Source organism: Podarcis pityusensis (genome assembly GCF_964106645.2).
Source record: "Podarcis pityusensis genome assembly, chromosome: 6".
NCBI classification, from domain to species: Eukaryota; Metazoa; Chordata; class Lepidosauria; order Squamata; family Lacertidae; genus Podarcis; species Podarcis pityusensis.
In genome coordinates this window covers 85,071,540-85,091,908 of record NC_138030.1, presented here as the reverse complement: position 1 = coordinate 85,091,908, position 20,369 = coordinate 85,071,540, and the positions used below count along the sequence as shown (strand labels likewise).

At 43.2% G+C, this 20,369-nt stretch overlaps 1 protein-coding gene across 1 annotated transcript in view; it reads right to left on the bottom strand.

The window, feature by feature from the left end:
* Positions 1 to 1,565: 1,565 nt before the first annotated feature.
* Positions 1,566 to 20,369, bottom strand: part of TEDC1 (tubulin epsilon and delta complex 1) — a 20,137-nt gene continuing 1,333 nt past the window's right edge. The window contains exons 2-8 of the mRNA XM_081012259.1: positions 19,463 to 19,541; positions 18,397 to 18,599; positions 15,744 to 15,911; positions 15,284 to 15,382; positions 4,533 to 4,619; positions 2,432 to 2,635; positions 1,566 to 2,170 (exon numbers count right to left, since the gene is read on the bottom strand). Coding sequence (XP_080868385.1) covers positions 1,772 to 2,170; positions 2,432 to 2,635; positions 4,533 to 4,619; positions 15,284 to 15,382; positions 15,744 to 15,911; positions 18,397 to 18,599; positions 19,463 to 19,541 — 1,239 coding nt within the window. The 3' untranslated portion in view covers positions 1,566 to 1,771. The remainder of the gene's footprint in view (positions 2,171 to 2,431; positions 2,636 to 4,532; positions 4,620 to 15,283; positions 15,383 to 15,743; positions 15,912 to 18,396; positions 18,600 to 19,462; positions 19,542 to 20,369) is intronic.

The following is a 20,369-nucleotide window of genomic DNA, read 5'->3' as shown; positions in this document are numbered from 1 at the left end:
GAGAATGAATTCCATCTTCCCAGTAGAAAAAAAATATGTCTACATTTCCCCAACGTTCAGTGCTACTGCAAGGAAAGTACTATCTTGAGGACACCCACAGAACCAACGCAAATAAAACAGCCTATTTATATGATGTTAAACATGATCACACTCTGCTGCCTGACGTGCCACTTCCACAGTTGGGATAAAGGTCTTCTTCCTGAACTTAAAAGCAACGGATGGCATCCAACCAAGTCATACTCAGAATGGATCCACTGAAACCAATGGATCACGGCCATGCTCATTGTTGCCAGTACTTCCCATCTTCATGGGTGGCCCCTTCCAAAGGGCTTCAGTGATGCTGTTTCTTAGGTGCCACTGTGGTCTAAAGGATAGAGCTGAAAGAAGGCCCAGCTTCTGTCTACTGCAGGGATGAAAAAGATGTATTTTGTGACACCCTTTAAACAGATTTCACAAAGGGTACTTTACATTAGCATCTTAAAAAGCAGAGACATCACCTTGCCAACAAAGGTCCATATAGTTAAAGCTATGGTTTTCCCAGTAGTGATGTATGGAAGTGAGAGCTGGACCATAAAGAAGGCTGATCGCCAAAGAATTGATGCTTTTGAACTATGGTGCTGGAGGAGACTCTTGAGAGTCCCATGGACAGCAAGAAGATCAAACCTATTCATTCTTAAGGAAAACAGCCCTGAGTGCTCACTGGAAGGACAGATCCTAAAGCTGAGGCTCCAATACTTTGGCCACCTCATGAGAAGAGAAGACTCCCTGGAAAAGATCCTGATGTTGGGAAAGATGGAGGGCACAAGGAGAAGGGGACGACAGAGGATGAGATGGTTGGACAGTGTTCTTGAAGCTACCAGCATGAGTTTGACCAAACTGCAGGAGGCAGTGGAAGACAGGAGTGCCTGGCATGCTCTGGTCCATGGGGTCACGCAGAGTTGGACACGACTAAACGACAACAAAACTTTACATTAGTTTAAGCAAAGCTGCTTATGGTACCCCCCTTTTTTTACAACTAACACCTCTTGTCTGTATATTTAACACGGCAATTTAGTGCCCTCTGCCTGGTTGAGGGCTGCTTTATCTCCACTGAAACCGAGCACTGAATGACAGATGCACACACGAGAAAGTAAAGGGAACTCCTGCCTGCAGACCGCTGCTAACATTAATTCAGTCATTATATCAATTAAGTAGTTAATTAAATGTAATATTAATTTTCTGCTTAAGATTAAGTTGATGGATTATGCCGAAATGGCAAAAATGACCGGAAGAATCAGAAATCAGGAAGACCAAAATTTAAATAAAGAATGGGGAAAATTTTTAACAAAACCATTGTAAGCAGATAAAATTGTTAGTAGGATTGGAATAACACTTGTAGTTTAATGGTGAATTTTGGATATAATGCAGCTGTAAAAGATTTGGATTATTATAAAATATGTAGGAGGAAATGACTAACAGTAAGATCCACAAAGGGGATAAGGGAAGTCCAGGAGATTCTTTGGAATCTTGTATTTATGCTGGATATGTGATTGTAAAACTGTAATTTGAAAAACCACATTTATATATTTAAAAATGTAGTATTAATTTTATTCTCTCTCTCTCTCTAACACACACACACACTCATTCTACAGCAAAACCCAAGATGCAAAAAATCACAGTAATCATAGACAACATAGTTGCTCCTAGAAGATAAGAACAGGAATGGACAACAGCCTCATGAAAGGCCCAAGACTGTCCCTTCAAAGCTAATGAACAGCACCAACTTCTACATTCAGTCGGCATCTCTGGTTTGTGCTCTTTTCATGGGTGGGATGCAAAGCACCTGGCCGAGTCCTTGGGCAGCTTCATAAACCTTCTGCCTGCCTTCTTCCTGTCTCCGCTTCAGCTCTGCTTTCAGCCTTGCTTCTTTTTTTCTCAGATCCCTGATCACATCTGTTGCTGTTGCACCTTCTGCGATGGATTTCTGGGGCTTTGCTGACCTGACCGTTTTGCTGGTCTTTAAACACTTGCTTTTAAATACAAGTCTGTATGGTCCATGCATCGCACCGATTCTATTGCCACTACTGTGGCAATTCAGATCAGACAGCTTCAGCTCCACGACGTCTTGTGTTTTTTTGACAGCCGTGCAAAACTCGCTCTCTCCTAGCTCCTCCTGCTCTCTTGCTCGGACCTGCGAAGAGGAAAGGACAACTCAGCTGATAATATATGCTCTAAAAGAGTAATGAGAGAACATAGTTTTATTTTGTCAGTCTTAGTTAATTAACAGAGCTCAATGAAACCCTTGTTGTCTTTATAAACAGGACCCCAGGCATATTGTTACGATTTCTATTAACAGGCTAAAAACATAAATACAGAGTTCTGAAATCAATCAGTCTAGTTTTATGATATCAATCTGTCTAGATTTCTAACAGGCCCCCAAATCAACCCTTACCGTTCCACAGCAGCTCAGTTTCCTGTAGGCTATAAGCTCACCCAGCCCATCATATAGAGTCAACAGATCTTTCCTGTATCTGTCCAGTTCTTGAATTGTTCTCTTCATGCCGTAACAATACAGATCAGCACTTGGCAAAATAGTGTCCTTGTTAAATGTGTTGTGGGGTTTTGCATCTTCTGTTTCAGGACTGAAAAGGGTCTCCTGGAAGGTGGAAGGAGGGGAATTCCAAAGTTGTATTAATTTTTCTTAATGAGGAACTTATTGCCACATTTGTCTAGAGACTGGTGCAACAGATAAACAAGCCAGGTTAACTTTATATCCAACCTCTGTTTGTGAAATGGTATGCAGTTCTTGAGCAACATATTCTATTCTCAGAGAATACAGAAAAGTTGCTTATTCCTAGCAAAAGGATTTGTTTAGGCACTTGCAAATGGAAACTGGTACCCCATAAGAGTAAAAAACTGTGTGTGTCGGGAGAGACTTTGCAAGAAAAGCAGATGCAAGACTTCTTAAATCTCTGTCACAACAACTAAAACCACACCACCTTCTGATCCTTTTGTTAATGGCTGTGTTGGAAGGAAACACAGACACATCACTTTAAAAAGAATTGCCCAAAATTAAAATTCCTAACCTTGCTAAATTTAAAAAGAGGGAGAAAAACCTTAGAATACTACACCATTTCTGCATTAAGGGATTATATTGCTGATTAACATATTGCAAAAACAGCTGCTTGCTATAGAACTTGTCTAGCTGAATTTACTGCAAATATTTAAAAGATTCGAGCAGAGCTGGAAGAGCTCCAGGTCTGGAATCTAGAATATCTGGAAACGTTGCACAATTTCACCAGTGATCAAGTCAGTGCGCAAAAGTGTTATCGGCTCCTATGCAAGTCAGTGCAAATGCATTTGTGGGTTTTGAACTACTTTATAGAAAAATTTCTAACCTCTTTGCTACATGGGAACAGAATCCAAATACTCATTCTGTCAACACATTGTCTTTAAGGAATATTTTCCGCAGCTGTTAAATGTGCTGAATGGTTATATTATTTATGTATTTGCTCTTGAAGCCTTCATCAGATGCAAAGAGGATTTTATTGATTCTTAAAATCATTCAACACTGTCCAGGGAAATCTGCAATTCCACAATGCTACCTGACTGCAATTCTAGTGGCTCACAAAATTTAGTGCCCTGCAGTTTGTAATGAAGGCATTTTGTTTACAGCAACGTTTATACTGTCATATTTTAAAAAGTACAAAAGGAGAAGAACAGACATTTCTTTCATTTACAATTACTGCAGATGTATGGCATGGCGCTTTGCTCCTGTCAGCCAAAGTCCAGCATTGCAACTGAGATAAAATTAAGCAGCACAGGGAGTTCTTAGGAAGCTCTCTTTCACTGATACTCGTAAGTCCACAAAAAATATGGAATACATGTGGTTTGAAGCAAGATCTCCTAATTTGAGAGTTACATTTATCATAGCAGGGAAGGAGAGCAGGCATGGTGCCAAATGAGCCAGAGAATGTTTTGGAGTGGAGCAAGACTTACAAGAACCAAGTTTACATTACTGCTTTGACATTCTCATCAGCAAAGCGGGCAGCCCAGGCACTGTCATAGGCCTTAACATAAGCTTCCACCACAAATACTGTCTTAGATCTAAAGCAAGCATTGTACATTGCCTAGCTTTTAATGAGGTTTTTATTCATAATGATAATCTTCTCCACCTTTTAAGCAGGAACTCTTGCTGGCTATCACCAGCTGGAACAAAAGGCCAGGAAAATATACCTTTGTAGCATTTCCCCCACCCCCAGAAAAACAATACAGTGGTACCTCGCAAGACGAATGCCTCGCAAGACGAAAAACGCGCAAGACGAAAGAGTTTTCCGTTTTTTGAGTCGTTCCGCAAGACGAATTTCCCTACGTCTTGCGAGTTCTTGCGAGTTTGTTTCCTTTTTCTTAAAGCCGCTACGCCGTTAATAGCCGCTAATAGCCGTGCTTCGCAAGACGAAAAAACCGCAAGATGAAGAGACTCGCAGAACGGATTAATTTCGTCTTGCGAGGCACCACTGTACACAACTTGTCCCTCAAGTATTTAATCATACCATCCAATGCCAGTAAACTGGTTCCAGGAGCTTCCACTTGAGAAAGGCTTCCAGTCGAGAGCTATCCGATTCAACCAACTGCAACAACTGAACGAAGGGGGGGGGGGGGGGAGGAAAGTTTTTCACTATTACTATAAGACTGAAAGTAATACAGCCACTCAGCACAGATGAGATAGGATTCTGTAACAGATTGATCCAAATTCTGCACACCAACCACCAAGGTTTTGAAGCCAGATTTTAAAAAATTGCTTCCCATCAATATCAATGTTTTGCATTTATGTAAAGGGACCCCTGACCATTAGGTCCAGTCGTGGCTGACTCTGGGATTGTGGCGCTCATCTCACTTTACTGGCCAAGGGAGCCGGCGTACAGCTTCCGGGTCATGTGGCCAGCATGACTAAGCCGCTTCTGGCGAACCAGAGCAGTGCACAGAAACGGCGTTTACCTTCCCGCCGGAGCGGTACCTATTTATCTACTTGCACTATGACATGCTTTCAAACTGCTAGGTTGGCAGGAGCTGGGACCGAGCAACAGGAGCTCACCCCGTCACGGGGATTCGAACCACCGACCTTCTGATCAGCAAGTCCTAGGCTCTGTGGTTTAACCCACAGCGCCACCCGCGTCCCTGTTCTCACAGTCAACAACCAGAGGGTCCCAATGCAGTCCCTCAAGCCCCCACTGGTGTCAGCAGCTGCAGCAGAAAGGGAAAGAAGAAGACATAGCAGTGGAGCAGGCAGGGGGATGCAAATCATACCTTCCCCAGGTGTTTGAGGAGTGGGGAGAACTCACCCCCACCTCGGCTGGTCTACATGGCAGCTGCAGCCCTGTATCAGCAAGTGCATTTGTGTATGCCAGCGATACCCACTGCTGGGATGCAGCCCCAGAGTGTTGGCACCTGGGCCAGAAAGGTTAGCCAGCCCTGATCCATAGAACACACAGGAATTACCATTCTCCAATGCTGAAAACTGCCTTGCATAAAAAATTTCACACTAGACATTTTTAATGTTTCCAAAAGCATTTCATTCCTTCCAAAGGGAACATATTTCACAGGAGTGTCCTTTTCAGTGTCCTTCAAAATTTCCTTTGCTGTTGGAAAAACGGAAAGAAGTCGGGGGGCGGGGGGGAGAAACCCACCAGTTTTTTCTCCCCGGGACTTCACATATTTAGCTGAACAATACAGATTCAGTGGTACCTCGGTTTACGTTACCTTTGGGTAACATAATTTCAAGTTACGAACGTGGCAAACCCGGAAGTGTATACTTCCGGGTTTTGCCATGTACACATGTGCAGAAGTGCTCTATCACGCTGCGTGCAGAAGCGGCATCTCCGGATATGGACTTTTCGGGTAAGTATGGACCCCCGGGACAATTTAAGTTCGTATCCGGAGGGTCCATATATAATATATACAACTATCAATGAAACGCCTTATCTCACTATCAAATGATCAGCTGCAACAAGGGGGAAAGTTGGAGGAGCAGCTCTTGGGGAATCTTCTCAAAGCAACACATGCCATCCTCATTTTGTGGCTGCACCCAGCCCCTCCACTGCCCTCCTAGTCATCGGATTCATTTCAATTTTCATTGGCAATCTCAGCTCTTATTCCGGAGCATGCTGGGCCTCATTGTATCCAAGATAAAACCAAAGTCAGTGACAGTCCTAGCTTTGTTGAAAGTAAAGTTGCATTCCAAGGCAAATAAGAATAAAGCTGGAAGGGGCTTCTAAGGCCACCCAGTCCTGCAAATGCAGGAAATCTACATCTACAGCATCCCTAGGATGAGGCCATCCTGCCCTCTGCTTAAAAATGGCTAACAAAACAGAGCCTAGCCATTTCCAAGGCAGTCTATTCCACTGTCAACTCATACGCGAAGGAAGTTCATCCTGCTGTTTAAATGAAATCCTGTTTTGTAATTGGAAGCCGCTGCTTTTGGGCCATACTGTCTGGAGCCACACATGACAAAACTGCTCCACTCCTTCGTCCTTTCCTCCTAGCACTTGGACTTCATGCCACGCACCATCTGCCACCCTCCACTGGGTATTTGCCTATGTTTTTAAACTGTGGTTCTCAGAAATGGACACAGTACTCCAAGTAAGGTCTGACCAAGCCCAACAGAACAATTGGGCTTCTTGTGATCTGGACACTGCACTTCTGTGGACGCAGCAGAGAACTGCATTAGCCTTTTTTTGCTGCATCGCGGAGCTGGTTAGTTTGCGTTCTATTGTTGTTGAGCCAGTTGTGCATCTGACTCTTTCTGCCTAAAAGTTTACATATCTCTGAGAGAATTAATTTTGTTTGACCCAGTTCTCCACCCTCTCAAGACCATATTGGATTCAGTTCCTGTCTTCTAATTCACTAGCTAACCCACCCAGCTTGATGCCATCTGCAAAAAATATGACGGTTTATTCCTTTGTCCAAATCATTTAGAAAGAAGTCGAGCCGTGTAGTTCCCACAAGCCACCCCTGGCCAGGTTGATGAGGAACTGTTGCTTGGCACTTTTTTTTGGTATGATCAATCAACCAGCTACAAATCCAGCTAATCATAGTATTGTCTAGCCCACATATTAGCAGCTTGCCAAAAAGAATATTACGAGGAACCCTGTCAAAGGCTTTACTGAAATCAAAATATACTATGTTGGAGTCATCAAAGCAAAATGGCAAGGATGCCTTCTGGCAGCCATCTGTCGACAAAAGCAAACTGCTGATGTAGGTTTCTGGAGCTAGAAAGGAGTCTCTGTAGGGCTGTACATCTGAGGTTTCCCAGCTGCCCCCGAATTCCTGTTCCTCACTCTCCCTCCATATTATAGTGGCGACAAAGTTCGTTTCAAATCTTATCTCAGCCACAAATGTACTTGTGGTCTGAGGCTAGCCCTTATTTCTCTGCCTCAACCACCCAAAGGCGTGGTTTAAAAATACATACCTTAAAAGGTGGTTGTAAGAATGACTGTCATAGTTTATGTGTGAACACTGCAAAGCACTATATAAATGCAAAATAAAAATTCCAAAGACTACAAATATAATATTTAGCATGCAGCCTCAATGCATTACATTAATTCAGTGCATTACAATGGGGGGGGGGGGAAGGATTTTAGTTAACATTCAACAAACTTTTCAAAATAGACCAGAACGCAAATAAAATTATGCTGAACTATGAATTGCCAAAACCTGAAATAGGGTATTTACTAATAGATCTGCACTATAAAAGAGGTGTACTTTACTATTATAATATACTGCCTTACTCAGATTTAGTAACCAGCAATTTTACACAGAAGAAGAAATATTGGGCACTTCATCATGAGGTGTCCCTCACACTAGGGCCAGGCGATGTCAGGTTTTCAACATCGAAATATGTTGTTGTTTAGTCGTGTCCGACTCTTCGTGACTCCATGGACCAGAGCATGCCAGGCACTCCTGTCTTGCACTGCCTCCCGCAGTTTGCTCAAACTCATGCTGGTAGCTTCGAGAACACTGTCCAACCATCTCGTCCTCTGTCGTCTCCTTCTCCTTGTGCCTTCCATCTTTCCCAACATCAGGGTCTTTTCCAGAGAGTCTTCTCTTCTCATGAGGTGGCCAAAGTATTGGAGCCTCAGCTTCACGATCTATCCTTCCAGTGAGCACTCAGGGCTGATTTCCTTAAGAATGGAGAGGTTTGATCTTCTTGCATGGGTCTCTCAAGTCTCCTCCAGCACCATAATTCAAAAGCATCAATTCTTTGGCGATCAGCCTTCTTTATGGTCCAGCTCTCACTTCCATACATCACTACTGGGAAAACCATAGCTTTTACTATACGGACCTTTGTTGGCAAGGTGATGTCTCTGTTTTTTAAGATGCTGTCTAGGTTCACCCTAGGTTCACATCGCAATATATCGCCAGGCAAACATTGTGATCGGGTGATCAACCGTGATGTTCAAAACACTGCTTCCCACCACAGCACTGCTAGGCATGGAGGTGAAATCGCTGAGGCAGTTTCACCCCAGTGCCTCACCACACCAGGGAGGAAGCAGCTTCGCACTTTCCAGCTGAGCAGCCCCATCCTTCTCCGGCTTGCACATGAGCCCAAGAAGCATCAGGACTGTTCAGCTGGGAGGTGCAATCCAATCTCTTTCCTCCTGGTGGATCGCTCTGGAGGAAAAAGACCAGCTGCCCATCCCGCTTGCTCCCACCGAGGCAAACAAGCAGCCAGCCAGGCAGATGGGAGAGGCTCCCTCTGCCTGGCTGGCTGTGTGTTTGCCTCCTCGCGAGCAAGAAGGCCAGCCGGGGCGCAAGAAGGCTCTCGCCTCCCCCAGCTGAGCAATCCCCATGCCCCTCCTGCTCTCATGAAAGCCATAGGGACCTGGGGCATCGGTGGGAGGAACAAGCTGTACCGGTGCCTCGCCAATTGTTTTCCCCTCTGCTGGTATGAGAGGCAGACCATGATGGTGGTTTCACTCAGCAGTATATCTCTGGCAAAACTGCTGTCACTCCTGAGTCCCACTGCCTCCAGCGCCCGGCTGCAGTTTGTTTCTCCCTCATTTGACTCTCCACAGATGTCAGCTATTGACTTCCCTGGTTTTGCTAGTTTGCCTCACAGATCATTCAGAATCTGAATATTTTCGGCTTTAATGCATTCGTTAGAATGATGCTGAATCTATTAAGAAAAAACTCTGTAGCAAGACTAAAAGAAATCTGCATCAAGTCCGGGGATTGGGGCCAGGGTGAGAAAACTGAACAAATAATGATTAGGAAAACTCAACAGGTATAGAGGGGAAGACCACACATCCTTCCTAATTTGTTTGAACGATCACTCGAGTTTGTCAATATTGTATATTGCTTTTCCATTTCTCCTAAGAAAGGAATGAATGTAAATGACAACCAGAAATTCTTTGAATACTTCCATTAACACCCACATTTTAAATCTGTGCTTGATATATCAAGTGATTAATCCATGGCATCTTTTTTTAATAGGTTAACTATTTTACAATCTTGTTGTTCCACCTGCTACAAGGTCAGCGTTGGGAGATCATGCAGGGACAAAGGAAAGACAGAGATACTGAAGGTACTGGGGGGGGGGGCAAGTTTATAGGTTAAAGCTATGCAAAGTGTTCTGCTTCTTTCCAACTAGAATAATCAAGAGTAGACAGAAAATTTTGCACAGAAACACTTTTTCATGTCCATCGAAGTGTCCTCAGAGTGGAGCGTATTATAATTATTTCAATTTAGTATCTGCCCTTAACCATCAAGTCCCAGGACAGGTTAAATCTCTGGAAAGGGTGTCCACAGATTTCCATTTTTTGGGGGGGGGGCACCATATACAGTAACCATCAGAAAAAAGTATGCTTGCTACACAGTCCAGTAATTTATAAAGGCCTTGATAAGCCAGAGTATCATTTTTCAAGAAGCAATAACTCCACGTGCTTGGCCAATAAAACGTGGCAAGCAATGACTCTTTTCTGAAGCTTCCCTTTAAAACGGTGACAGCAACTATAGCACTGCAGCTCTATTAATTCTCTTTCTGGTGTGGAAAATTTTCAACTGAGGGCACATACAGGTGACAGATTACGGCCAAGGGAAAATTTTAGCTCAAGGCAATAATGCCGCCAAGTAGAAATGACCAGCTTGAACATTATTAAACATTACTGGAACGCTGCCAGGGCTTCCCAGTGGGGCACTAATTGCCTAGCTAAAAAAATAATACCTGAAGAAATATGTTGCAGGGGACCTCAGATGCATTCACATCCACAAGCAGAGCTTCAGGTACTCTGGATCTCAAATATCACACTTGTTCTAACGTGAAGGGCAGATTAATGTATTCCTTGGTATCTCAGCAGTGCTATCTATCATCTATCTATCCATCCATCCATCATCCGTATTTGCCAGTAGAGAAATTACAGCATTGTCTCTTGTAGCCAAGATGATGCCATATTCTGCCAGTGGTGGAGATATGGTATATTTCAGCCTGCTTATGCAGGTGTCTCAGTGGCTACCAAACTTGGGGCAGCAGCAGATGAGGCCCTGCCAAAGATAATTAGCAGGGGCGATGGGAAAGGCAAGGACAACACTTTTTCTACAGGCCAGTCCATTTTGGTGGACTGAGCCTTTCCCCTCCCAGAGGCAATTGGAACCAATGTGAGGAAGAACAGCAGGACCCTCTGCCCTGGCATGCAGGTGTGTCACTTGGACTCCCCTGAACCTTTACTGCTACAGCATGTGCAATGAGATTACCGGCAGATTCAAGCAAGGCCACACCCTAAACCACAGTCACTTCAAGGAAGCTCAGGATGACAGGCTATTTCTTGAAAGAACATCCAATCCCTTTACCTTTTGAGTCTTTTTTTTGTTTCAATCTCTGAGCCAGAGGGGAGAGATGGTTTTACTACTAGTATCTCCACTACTAGTAATTCTGGGCACCACAGTTCAAGAAGGACACTGACAAACTGGAACGTGTCCAGAGGAGGGCAACCAAAATGGTCAAAGGCCTGGAAACGATGCCTTATGAGGAACGGCTAAGGGAGCTGGGCATGTTTAGCCTGGAGAAGAGGAGGTTAAGGGGTGATATGATAGCCATGTTCAAATATATAAAAGGATGTCACATAGAGGAGGGAGAAAGGTTGTTTTCTGCTGCTCCAGAGAAGCAGACACAGAGCAATGGATCCAAACTACAAGAAAGAAGATTCCACCTAAACATTAGGAAGAACTTCCTGACAGTAAGAGCTGTTCGACAGTGGAATTTGCTGCCAAGGAGTGTGGTGGAGTCTCCTTCTTTGGAGGTCTTTGAGCAGAGGCTTGACAACCATATGTCAGGAGTGCTCTGATGGTGTTTCCTGCTTGGCAGGAGGTTGGACTCGATGGCCCTTGTGGTCTCTTCCAACTCTAGGATTCTATGATTCTATGAATTCTGGGGGCCTTTTTTTAGTTTGAAGAGGATGGTAAAAATGCTTTAAATAAATGGAATTTCATTTGTAGAGAACCTTTTTTTTTCAGACAAGTAAAAATGTTGTTGCTTCAGTTGGCCTTTGAGAATTAACAATGGCTCAGCCTTGTTTGTTTTGATTGCTGCATTGTTGCTTTCAGCTCATATTATATACAGTATTTGTTGTTGTTTGGTTATCTTAATTGTAAACCACTATAAGAGCTTATTACAAATATTTATACAGCACAATAATTGCATTACATTACAAAATATTGCAATATAGTACCATCAGAATAGGATGATTTGCACACGGTGATCTCAGGAGAATGAATGTGTATTGCAACTGGCCATGTGGCAAAAGTGTCACCACAATGTTCATCATTTGCTCAGCAAGCCAGACAGTTTTCCCATTTGTCTCATTACCTACTGAATGGCAATCCCAGGAAACTGCCATCTACCCTGTCAAGAGGTCAAGCATGAAGCACATTCATCTTCCCTGAGGACACTCCTGGCTCAGGCTTGCATTTTTGTCCATTGTGACTGCCTTGCAAACCTGAAGCAGGTAAGAAAAGGACCAGTGACAGGTCATAGAATCATAGAATCCTAGAGTTGGAAGAGACCACAAGGGCCATCGAGTCCAACCCCCTGCCAAGCAGGAAACACCATCAGAGCACTCCTGACATATGGTTGTCAAGCCTCTGCTTAAAGACCTCCAAAGAAGGAGACTCCACCACACTCCTTGGCAGCAAATTCCACTGTCAAACAGCTCTTACTGTCAGGAAGTTCTTCCTAATGTTTAGGTGGAATCTTCTTTCTTGTAGTTTGGATCCATTGCTCCGTGTCTGCTTCTCTGGAGCAGCAGAAAACAACCTTTCTCCCTCCTCTATGTGACATCCTTTTATATATTTGAACATGGCTATCATATCACCCCTTAACCTCCTCTTCTCCAGGCTAAACATGCCCAGCTCCCTTAGCCGTTCCTCATAAGGCATCATTTCCAGGCCTTTGACCATTTTGGTTGCCCTCCTCTGGACACGTTCCAGTTTGTCAGTGTCCTTCTTGAACTGTCGTGGGACTAAAGAACAATAAACAGAATAGGAGAGGCAGCAGTGACCTGCCAGGGAGCACCATGAAGGGAAGCAAAGGGCTGCCTTCAGTTATCACACAAACTACATGGCAGAGAAGGAGAACTTGCATTTCTGGGCAAAGTGCTTGAACATCTATGATCTATCCCTACATAGTAGCTGATTACCTGGAACCCTCTCAGATTAGCAACCCAGATTACTTGTTATTTCAAGATGTGACCATCATTCTGATATATTATACAAATCTGTTTGAACAGTTTATGTTAATACTAAAAGTGTTGCAAGTCATTCTGAGCCTTTGGAATATGGATGGATGATAGTTTTAAATTAAATACAAAAACAGTGACTGGAAATATCCACAGATAAAACTATGCTGAAGAGAAACTTTGAAAGGCAATTTCTTTACGTTTAAAAGCAGGTGCTGAAGTCTGACAGTTGGTGAAATAGCTGTATTTTAATTGGAAACGTCCTGTCATTTCTCCCTCCCCCCCAAAAAAAATACACCTTAACTGTCAGAACCAGATTGCTCACTTTATGCTAGCTCACAGTGAAAATGAATTATATGCTTCGCTAAAAGCAGACTAACACTTTTAGGATGGCTAGTGGCAGACACAAACAAACACTGAATAGGTCTATCCTTTGAGGGGAAGCTAGAGTAATTTGTATCATCATCACCATCATACAGCAAAGGGGCTATTTGCAGTAAGATATACTAATATGGGGACATGGGTGGTGCTGTGGTCTAAACCTAGGGCTTGCCGATCAGAAGGTCGGCAGTTCGAATCCCCGCAACAGGGTGAGCTCCTGTTGTTCGGTCCCAGCTCCTGCCCACCTAGCAGTTTGAAAGCATGTCAAGTGCAAGTAGATAAATAGGTACCACTCCAGCGGGAAGGTAAACAGTGTTTCCATGCGCTGCTCTGGTTTGCCAGAAGCGGCTTAGTCATGCTGGCCACATGACCCGGAAAAACTGTTTGCGGTCAAACGCCGGCTCCCTCGGCCTATAGAGCGAGATGAGCGCGCAACCCCAGAGTTATCCGCGAATGGACCTAACAGTCAGGGGTATCTTTACCTTTTATACTAATATGCTGGTTTTTTCATTCAACTGTGGTATAATTATTCAAAGAAAATTTAACTGAAGTGTGATACAGTTTTGAGAAAGGCCCGTCTCCCTATTATGCCAAGCTATGCTGACACCGAAGAGGAAAAGCAGTAGCAGCTGCCGCCAGGTACCTTCCATCATGTCTGTATCTCACCTGGATTTCAGGTGAGATCCCTGCTCCCTGCAGCTACCGACTGCCACCACTGAGGCTCCTAGAAGGAGAGGAAGAAGCAGGCCTCCCACTGTGCTACATGGCCTGCAGAACCTTGTAACTAAGAACTGGTGCCTGACTTTGCTTTTTACCTATTCCATTCTCATCCCCTTTCCTGTTAGACTGTAAGCCAGAGGGCAGAGATTGCCTTTTCCTATGGTCTTTGTAAGCTGAAAATTGAAGCAAAATCCTTTAAATAAACAAAGTAACTTATGCCCGAGTGGCATGGTTTGAATTTGCATAAGGCCACTTAGGCTTTAGCTGGATGATTCTTAAAAACATGTCTGTATGTGAATTATTTAAATGTTTTTTTTCCCTCCTTAGCCCCAAAACACTTGGATATTTCTCTACTGCCAAGCCAACGTAGAGCCACCCTCAGGTAGTAGATAGCACTCACTGGTGTTTTCGTTTTCCTTGTTTTGTGTCCAAAGAGCAGTGAAAATTAAGCTATGAAGTCCAAAACGTAACAAAATCCTGGCACCAAGGCCTGAGTAGACTGCTACAATCAGCAAAAAAGGACTTAAAAACTTGGGACGACAGGTATAGGGACAAAGATAAAGCAAAGTCAAAGCCAACAAATGCTTAATACCACCAATTAGACGCAAAATAGATGTAGATCCTCACTAGCTGATGATCGGAAGGATTCTATGGAAAAAGATACTGGAATCTATTAGCATGAAGGGGAGGAGTTCAAAGCTCTATTTCCTGTGCCTGAAGGAAGTCAGAGGCTGGAATCTGACCTTTCTAAGTGTACATACTATAAAGAATCAAATTTCCTATGAATCTAGGCATATGTGAGTGCCATGCTCTTTGGAATGCATGCAACCTACACAACACACACATTGGCTCTCCATGCTCCCCTGTCAATTGAGGTCCACAGTGTGTGTGTCTATGGGAAGATTCTCTCTGTGGTGTCTCTGTGCTTATGCAACGACCTCCTCTTTGTTATGCTTGGCACTGCTCTCCTTTTGGAGAGAGATGACGGCATACCTCTTTGTCTAGGCTTTGGGGGAGGCCTAGGGTGCACTGGGGACTGAGCGTACTTCTGCCTCATTTTTGCTGCTTTTCAGCTTTCTTACTGGGATTTTACTGCGAACTGTTACTGTTAAAGCTTACTGTTAATGATACGGATGTGGGTTTTTTAGTTTATATTATCAACTTTTGGTTTTAACAGATATGTATTCCCCACTCTGGGACCTTTGAGTGAAGGGTGGATCACAAGCACTTGTAACAATTCTCTTGCGAAGGCCTCAAGGTGCTCACACAGTCCAATGGCATCAGCCTGCATCTAGGCACCCAGCACATCAAGAGACCAGCCAGTCCGCTTGGGGAATCACGGAGCTAGGAAGTCTTCCGTTTCTGGTGGATTATGGCTTGAGGGCTGATAATCTAGTCCTCCAATTCTGGCATACATATTGATTCACAGAATTCTCCATAGTTTCTAACATAGCACTATGCCACAAAAGGATTACCTGTTTGTAATTCTCTGGTTGCCTTACAACATCTGCTTCTGTGATGGAGAAATGGCCAATAATTGGATCAGTATGAGAACCAATTGTGTATGAATGTACCTGGAACAGAGAGATGTGGGCTTAGAAATTATATCTATCTGTATACATGCACGCACCACCTATCTCATAATCAATACATTAATACTATTGGTACACTTGAGACGAATAGATTACGAGCACGCATGTCAATTTCTAAAGAAAACTATGAATGAATTTTCATTCTGTTTTGATCTCCATAGTCTTCAAAATTAGAAAGAAAGAAAAATTCTCAGGATTTGAATAAGGCAGCTTGCTGTCATTTTTTTCTGCGAAGTGTAGTCTGCAGCAAAATAATGTTAGATGGGTTATATCTACAACCCAAAACTAGTTTTACTTTAACCTTAATGCAGAAAGATGAAATATCTACAAGCCAAATCATTACCTTATTCAGGAGCTTGCATTGTTCTTGCTGTTCAGTGTGGCATTTTCGCCACTGGAACTGCAGACAGCCATTTAACCACTGCAGGTATCGGACATCCCTTTGGCCTTTCACATGAGATTTTGGAGCCAGGCTTTCTCCACCCTGCAGGCTTTTCAAAGGTGTATCACACTAAAATTGGAAGAAAGGAACAAAATCTTGAAAAAAAATGCTTTCCCCCAATACGTTTATCTTTAGACTAGGAATGGCTAAGCTTTTGGGATCAAAGAGCCACATTCTGCCACCGCAACTCTTCTGGGGGGTGCAAACCAGCAGTTGGTATGCCCCCCCTCCCGCTTTCACATGCATGCTTTCACACAGCCACGGAGATGATTAGCATCACCACGCACAGCTTCTGCTTCTTCCTGTTGAGGTTGGGTGGGCAAAGCCACCGCCTCCTCTAGCACCCGGTGCCAAGAGGAAGGAGCCCCAGCCCCAGGAGGCACAGGGCAAATCTGCCACTCCTCTAGCGCCTGCCTGCTTGTGCTAAGGCGGTCGAGGCAGCCCCACGAATGCAAGGCAGCTCTCATCATTGTGCACAGATGCAGAATTAATTCTTATGGCTTTAATAGATTTTTTGAAAGTAAGTTCATGCTTTCACACGACCGATGTTTTATATTTGCAAATATGTTTTTCTGCTATACTGACTTTCATTCTGATATTTTGTGTTAATCAAGTTGCTGTTTTCTTTGAGCCACTTTAGGTTTCCCTCAGGAAAGACAATCAGAATATAAGAAACCAATGAAATGAAAATGAATTATTATTCTTGATCATTGCAAGTGGCAGCCTTTTTCTGCTCAAGAGTGGAGTAAAATGTTTTTAGTAAATAAAAAAACAAAAGATTCAGGAGATTCAGAGAACTTTCTAAACCTTAGAAGAAAAGGCAGAGAATAGTGATCACAACAAAGCAAAGCAATTCTCACAGCAGCCATATTGCTAGGGAGCATTTTGAATCCATTCAAAGAAGCGGGAAATATGAATGTCCTCCCCATAAAGTCCACAACCAGGACAACTAAGTTATTGGACTCAGGCAGAGATGGGAGACGAGGACCGGGGGGGGGGGGGAAGCCAGCTGAATCACCCACCAGCACAGTGATCACATGAACAAGGCTGGCACAAAAGCTAATAAATCTTTTGCAAACCTTTTAAAAATCATTCTGAGTTCTTGAGGGTGCAATCAGCCAGTAAACTGAGGAAGGACCTGTGCCCTTGTTCTCTTAGCTACTCCAAACCCCATTGTGTTGCAGAACACATTGCCTGTAGATTCTGTATGATGCTGCAAACTCTCAAAGAGCCCCATTGGAGTCATACTTGTGGCACAATTACACTATCTTGGGGAGCATCAAATATTTATATTTCAATCATTTTTAACATAACCAGCAAGCTGGGAAAATGTGTTCTGCAAGAAAAAGCAAGTGCAAGATGCCTCTGCATTGCTGCAAGTGTAAAACATTGCTCAATGGAACAATTTTCCTATTGAAAAGACTTTCCACTATAACTGTGCTGCCACCTGTTGGCAATTTAAACAGCACTTACAGAAGTGGGTTGTGGAACAAGGTGCAAAGTTCAAGAAATCCATTTTGCAGGCAACCAAGAGATATATTAATAACTCAATTCTGAGGCTACTGCAGCAGTAGTATATTTAAAACCAGGCATTACTATACAACAAGCTCCAGCTTTGGTCTCTGGTGTCTAATTTTTACAGTTTTATGTCCCCCCCCCATGTAAACTGCCTCATGAGGGCTTCCTCTAAAACAAGGGTGGGTTACCTCTGGTCCCCAAACCTCTAGATCTGGTCCATGGCCTCCCCTCTTCAGACCTGCTTCTCCATGGCAAATGGAAATGTGCCTGGCCCCAGCTCCCACAAAGTCCAAGTAGACTTTGAAATTAAATATGTTTCTTCTGTAATGTTTTTAACTGCTTCTACTTTGGTTTTATTTTTAAGTGGCAGACTGTCCTGAATAAAGTTTCTAAAAAATAGTGGGATACTAATTATTAATAAAAATAGATTTTTGCAGAAGTTAACTTATCCGGTATCAGTTCACAATGAATACAACTGTTTCCTTTAACGTTACTCTCGCAGTCTGTTGGCAAATCTATCCTACCAATAACCCAGTTTGATAAATTACAGAAGTAAGACAGAACACAAACACATACCTGTCAGCTCCTCTACAACGTGACCCCAAAATCACAGAAGATGCTAAGAGAAGACTGACAACAGTTGCAGAAAATGCAACAATGAAAAGAATTGCGGCGCACAACTAATATGTTTCCTGATGTCTTTCAGGAAAGCTTTGATACTTAATGCTTCTTGTTAAGAATAGATCAAGACCACTTTTGTAATTCTGCTCACCTAAGCAGACGAAAATGTAATGTATCCAACAAGGTACACATCAGATTATTCCTGAAACCAGGAATTAAATATATTCCTCAAAATGCATTGGAAACCACATCTACTGTATAAGAGTCTTTTCTTAAACCAGCACTGCCATTTTCACAAAACAAGCAACAGAAACAAAACTGCAATACACATTCATGTCCAGCCCCACCCTCCAATATCTTGTTCCTAGTTAAAAAAAAAGGATACCTGAAAATTATTAACAAAAAAATTACTCACCATGCAAACAGTTGCTTCATCCCAAAGTTTCACTCTATTTAGGGCCAATAACTGCTCCATTAAGCTAATTTTGCATATAAGCCAGGAAAATACCAACAGTAGTTCTCTGCTTCCCTCTGAACCATCAGGGGGAAGCTGATAAAATTCTGGTCTTCTGTAGCCAAGGCTCAACGCTACACTCCTGACGAATCTGACTTGGGTACCTAGGAAGCAAGTGATGATTATTATTAATAGTACAGTGGTACCTCGGGTTAAGTACTTAATTCGTTCCGGAGGTCCGTTCTTAACCTGAAACTGTTCTTAACCTGATTCACCACTTTAGCTAATGGGGCCTCCTGCTGCTGCCGTGCCGTTGCTGCGTGATTTCTGTTCTCATCCTGAAGCAAAGTTCTTAACCCGAGGTACTATTTCTGGGTTAGCGGAGTCTGTAACCTGAAGCGTCTGTAACCTGAAGCGTCTGTAACCTGAGGTACCACTGTAGTACTCTGCCCATTTAATAACTGGGTTGCCTCAGCCACTCTGGGTGCCTTCCAACATACATAAAAACATTATAAAAAACATTGCGGATTAAAAAGCTTTCCTATAAAGGGAAGGCAGATAAGGCAGCAGTTGTCACTTTCCACAATTTTAAAATCAACTGTGTCCTGGGGGAACAAAGCTCCAGAACAAATTCACACGGCAGGTGGGCTATGCAAATAACAGCAATGCAACCTTCCCCTCTAACTTCCTACAGCAAGTTCAGTGGTTGCTTTCAAAGCATGGAATACTCTCCCCGAGGGAGTTTCTGTTGATTATGTGAATGCCCTTTTGGTGCCAGGCCAGAAGCCTTTAATTTCCCAAGACATTGAAACAGCTGAGGAGATTGCAGACTTGGTTATAGCTAGGAGATATTTTTACTCTCCTGTTTTACTAATTGTGTCTCTTTCCTAATGTGGCTGTTCTATGTTGTTGTTTTTTTAAATGGAAATATCTATTAAACAAATAAAAAGTTCTGTATTATGCATACACTTATCACTAATTTTTGCCAAAAAATTAATATTTTCCCAGATTAATAGTAATTTGCTACCTGTGTCAGCAGGCTCCATCCATCCTCCACCTTGGAATTGCTTCAGAAGAGAATACAGAAGTTTCCAGAATACTACAGTCTGTTTAAGGAGGACAACAGCACTAAAACATTTGCTGTATTGTTTACAATGCAATTCAACTGGGTGAAAGAAATCCACTAATCCCCCTTCCGCAACACACACCCACACCCACACCCAAGCTTCCTTCTGATGGTTCAGAGGGGAGTAGAATACCACAGTGGGTGGTATTCAACTTCAGTTTTAAACCTACTGAAAGCAATGGTGTTAACTTATTCATTCATTTCCATGGGTCTGCTCTAAGTAAAAGTTAAGCTGAAAACCACTCAGTTCTTTTAGTCAATTTTAGGTGGTTTCATTTTTCAAAAAGTAACGTGTCAAGAGAAATTGGGATTACAAGTTGCAAAACCTAGAGGCCACAGTGGAACTTGAAGAGTGCAGGTTCTGCTCTGCTGTCCCCACAAACTGGGGGGTGGGGTGGGGGGAGGAAGCTAGTCTGCCTTCTTTAAGGATGCCAACCACTCATAAAACATTAAACCAACAGAATGCAATTCTCATGAGCGAGTAACCTTAGCTGATAAGGAACACACGCAGGTCACAGAATGGAGCACTCCAGGCAGGCCTGAGCTGCGTATCTCCCCCAATGTTGACCCCCCCCCCCACAAACCTAACCACCATATGTAAGGATCACATTTGGGCCAAGACAAATGCAGATGGCTCTAGAACAGAGCTTCCCAAACTTTTCACGTTGGTGTCACACTTTGTAGACATGTATCATTTTGTGACACAGTAATTCAGTTTTGCAGGCTGGTTAAACTAACGCTAACCCTTTTCCAGCCCTGGGAGGAGCATGGGGAGCATTCACATCACACCTACACACTGCAGCCGGCA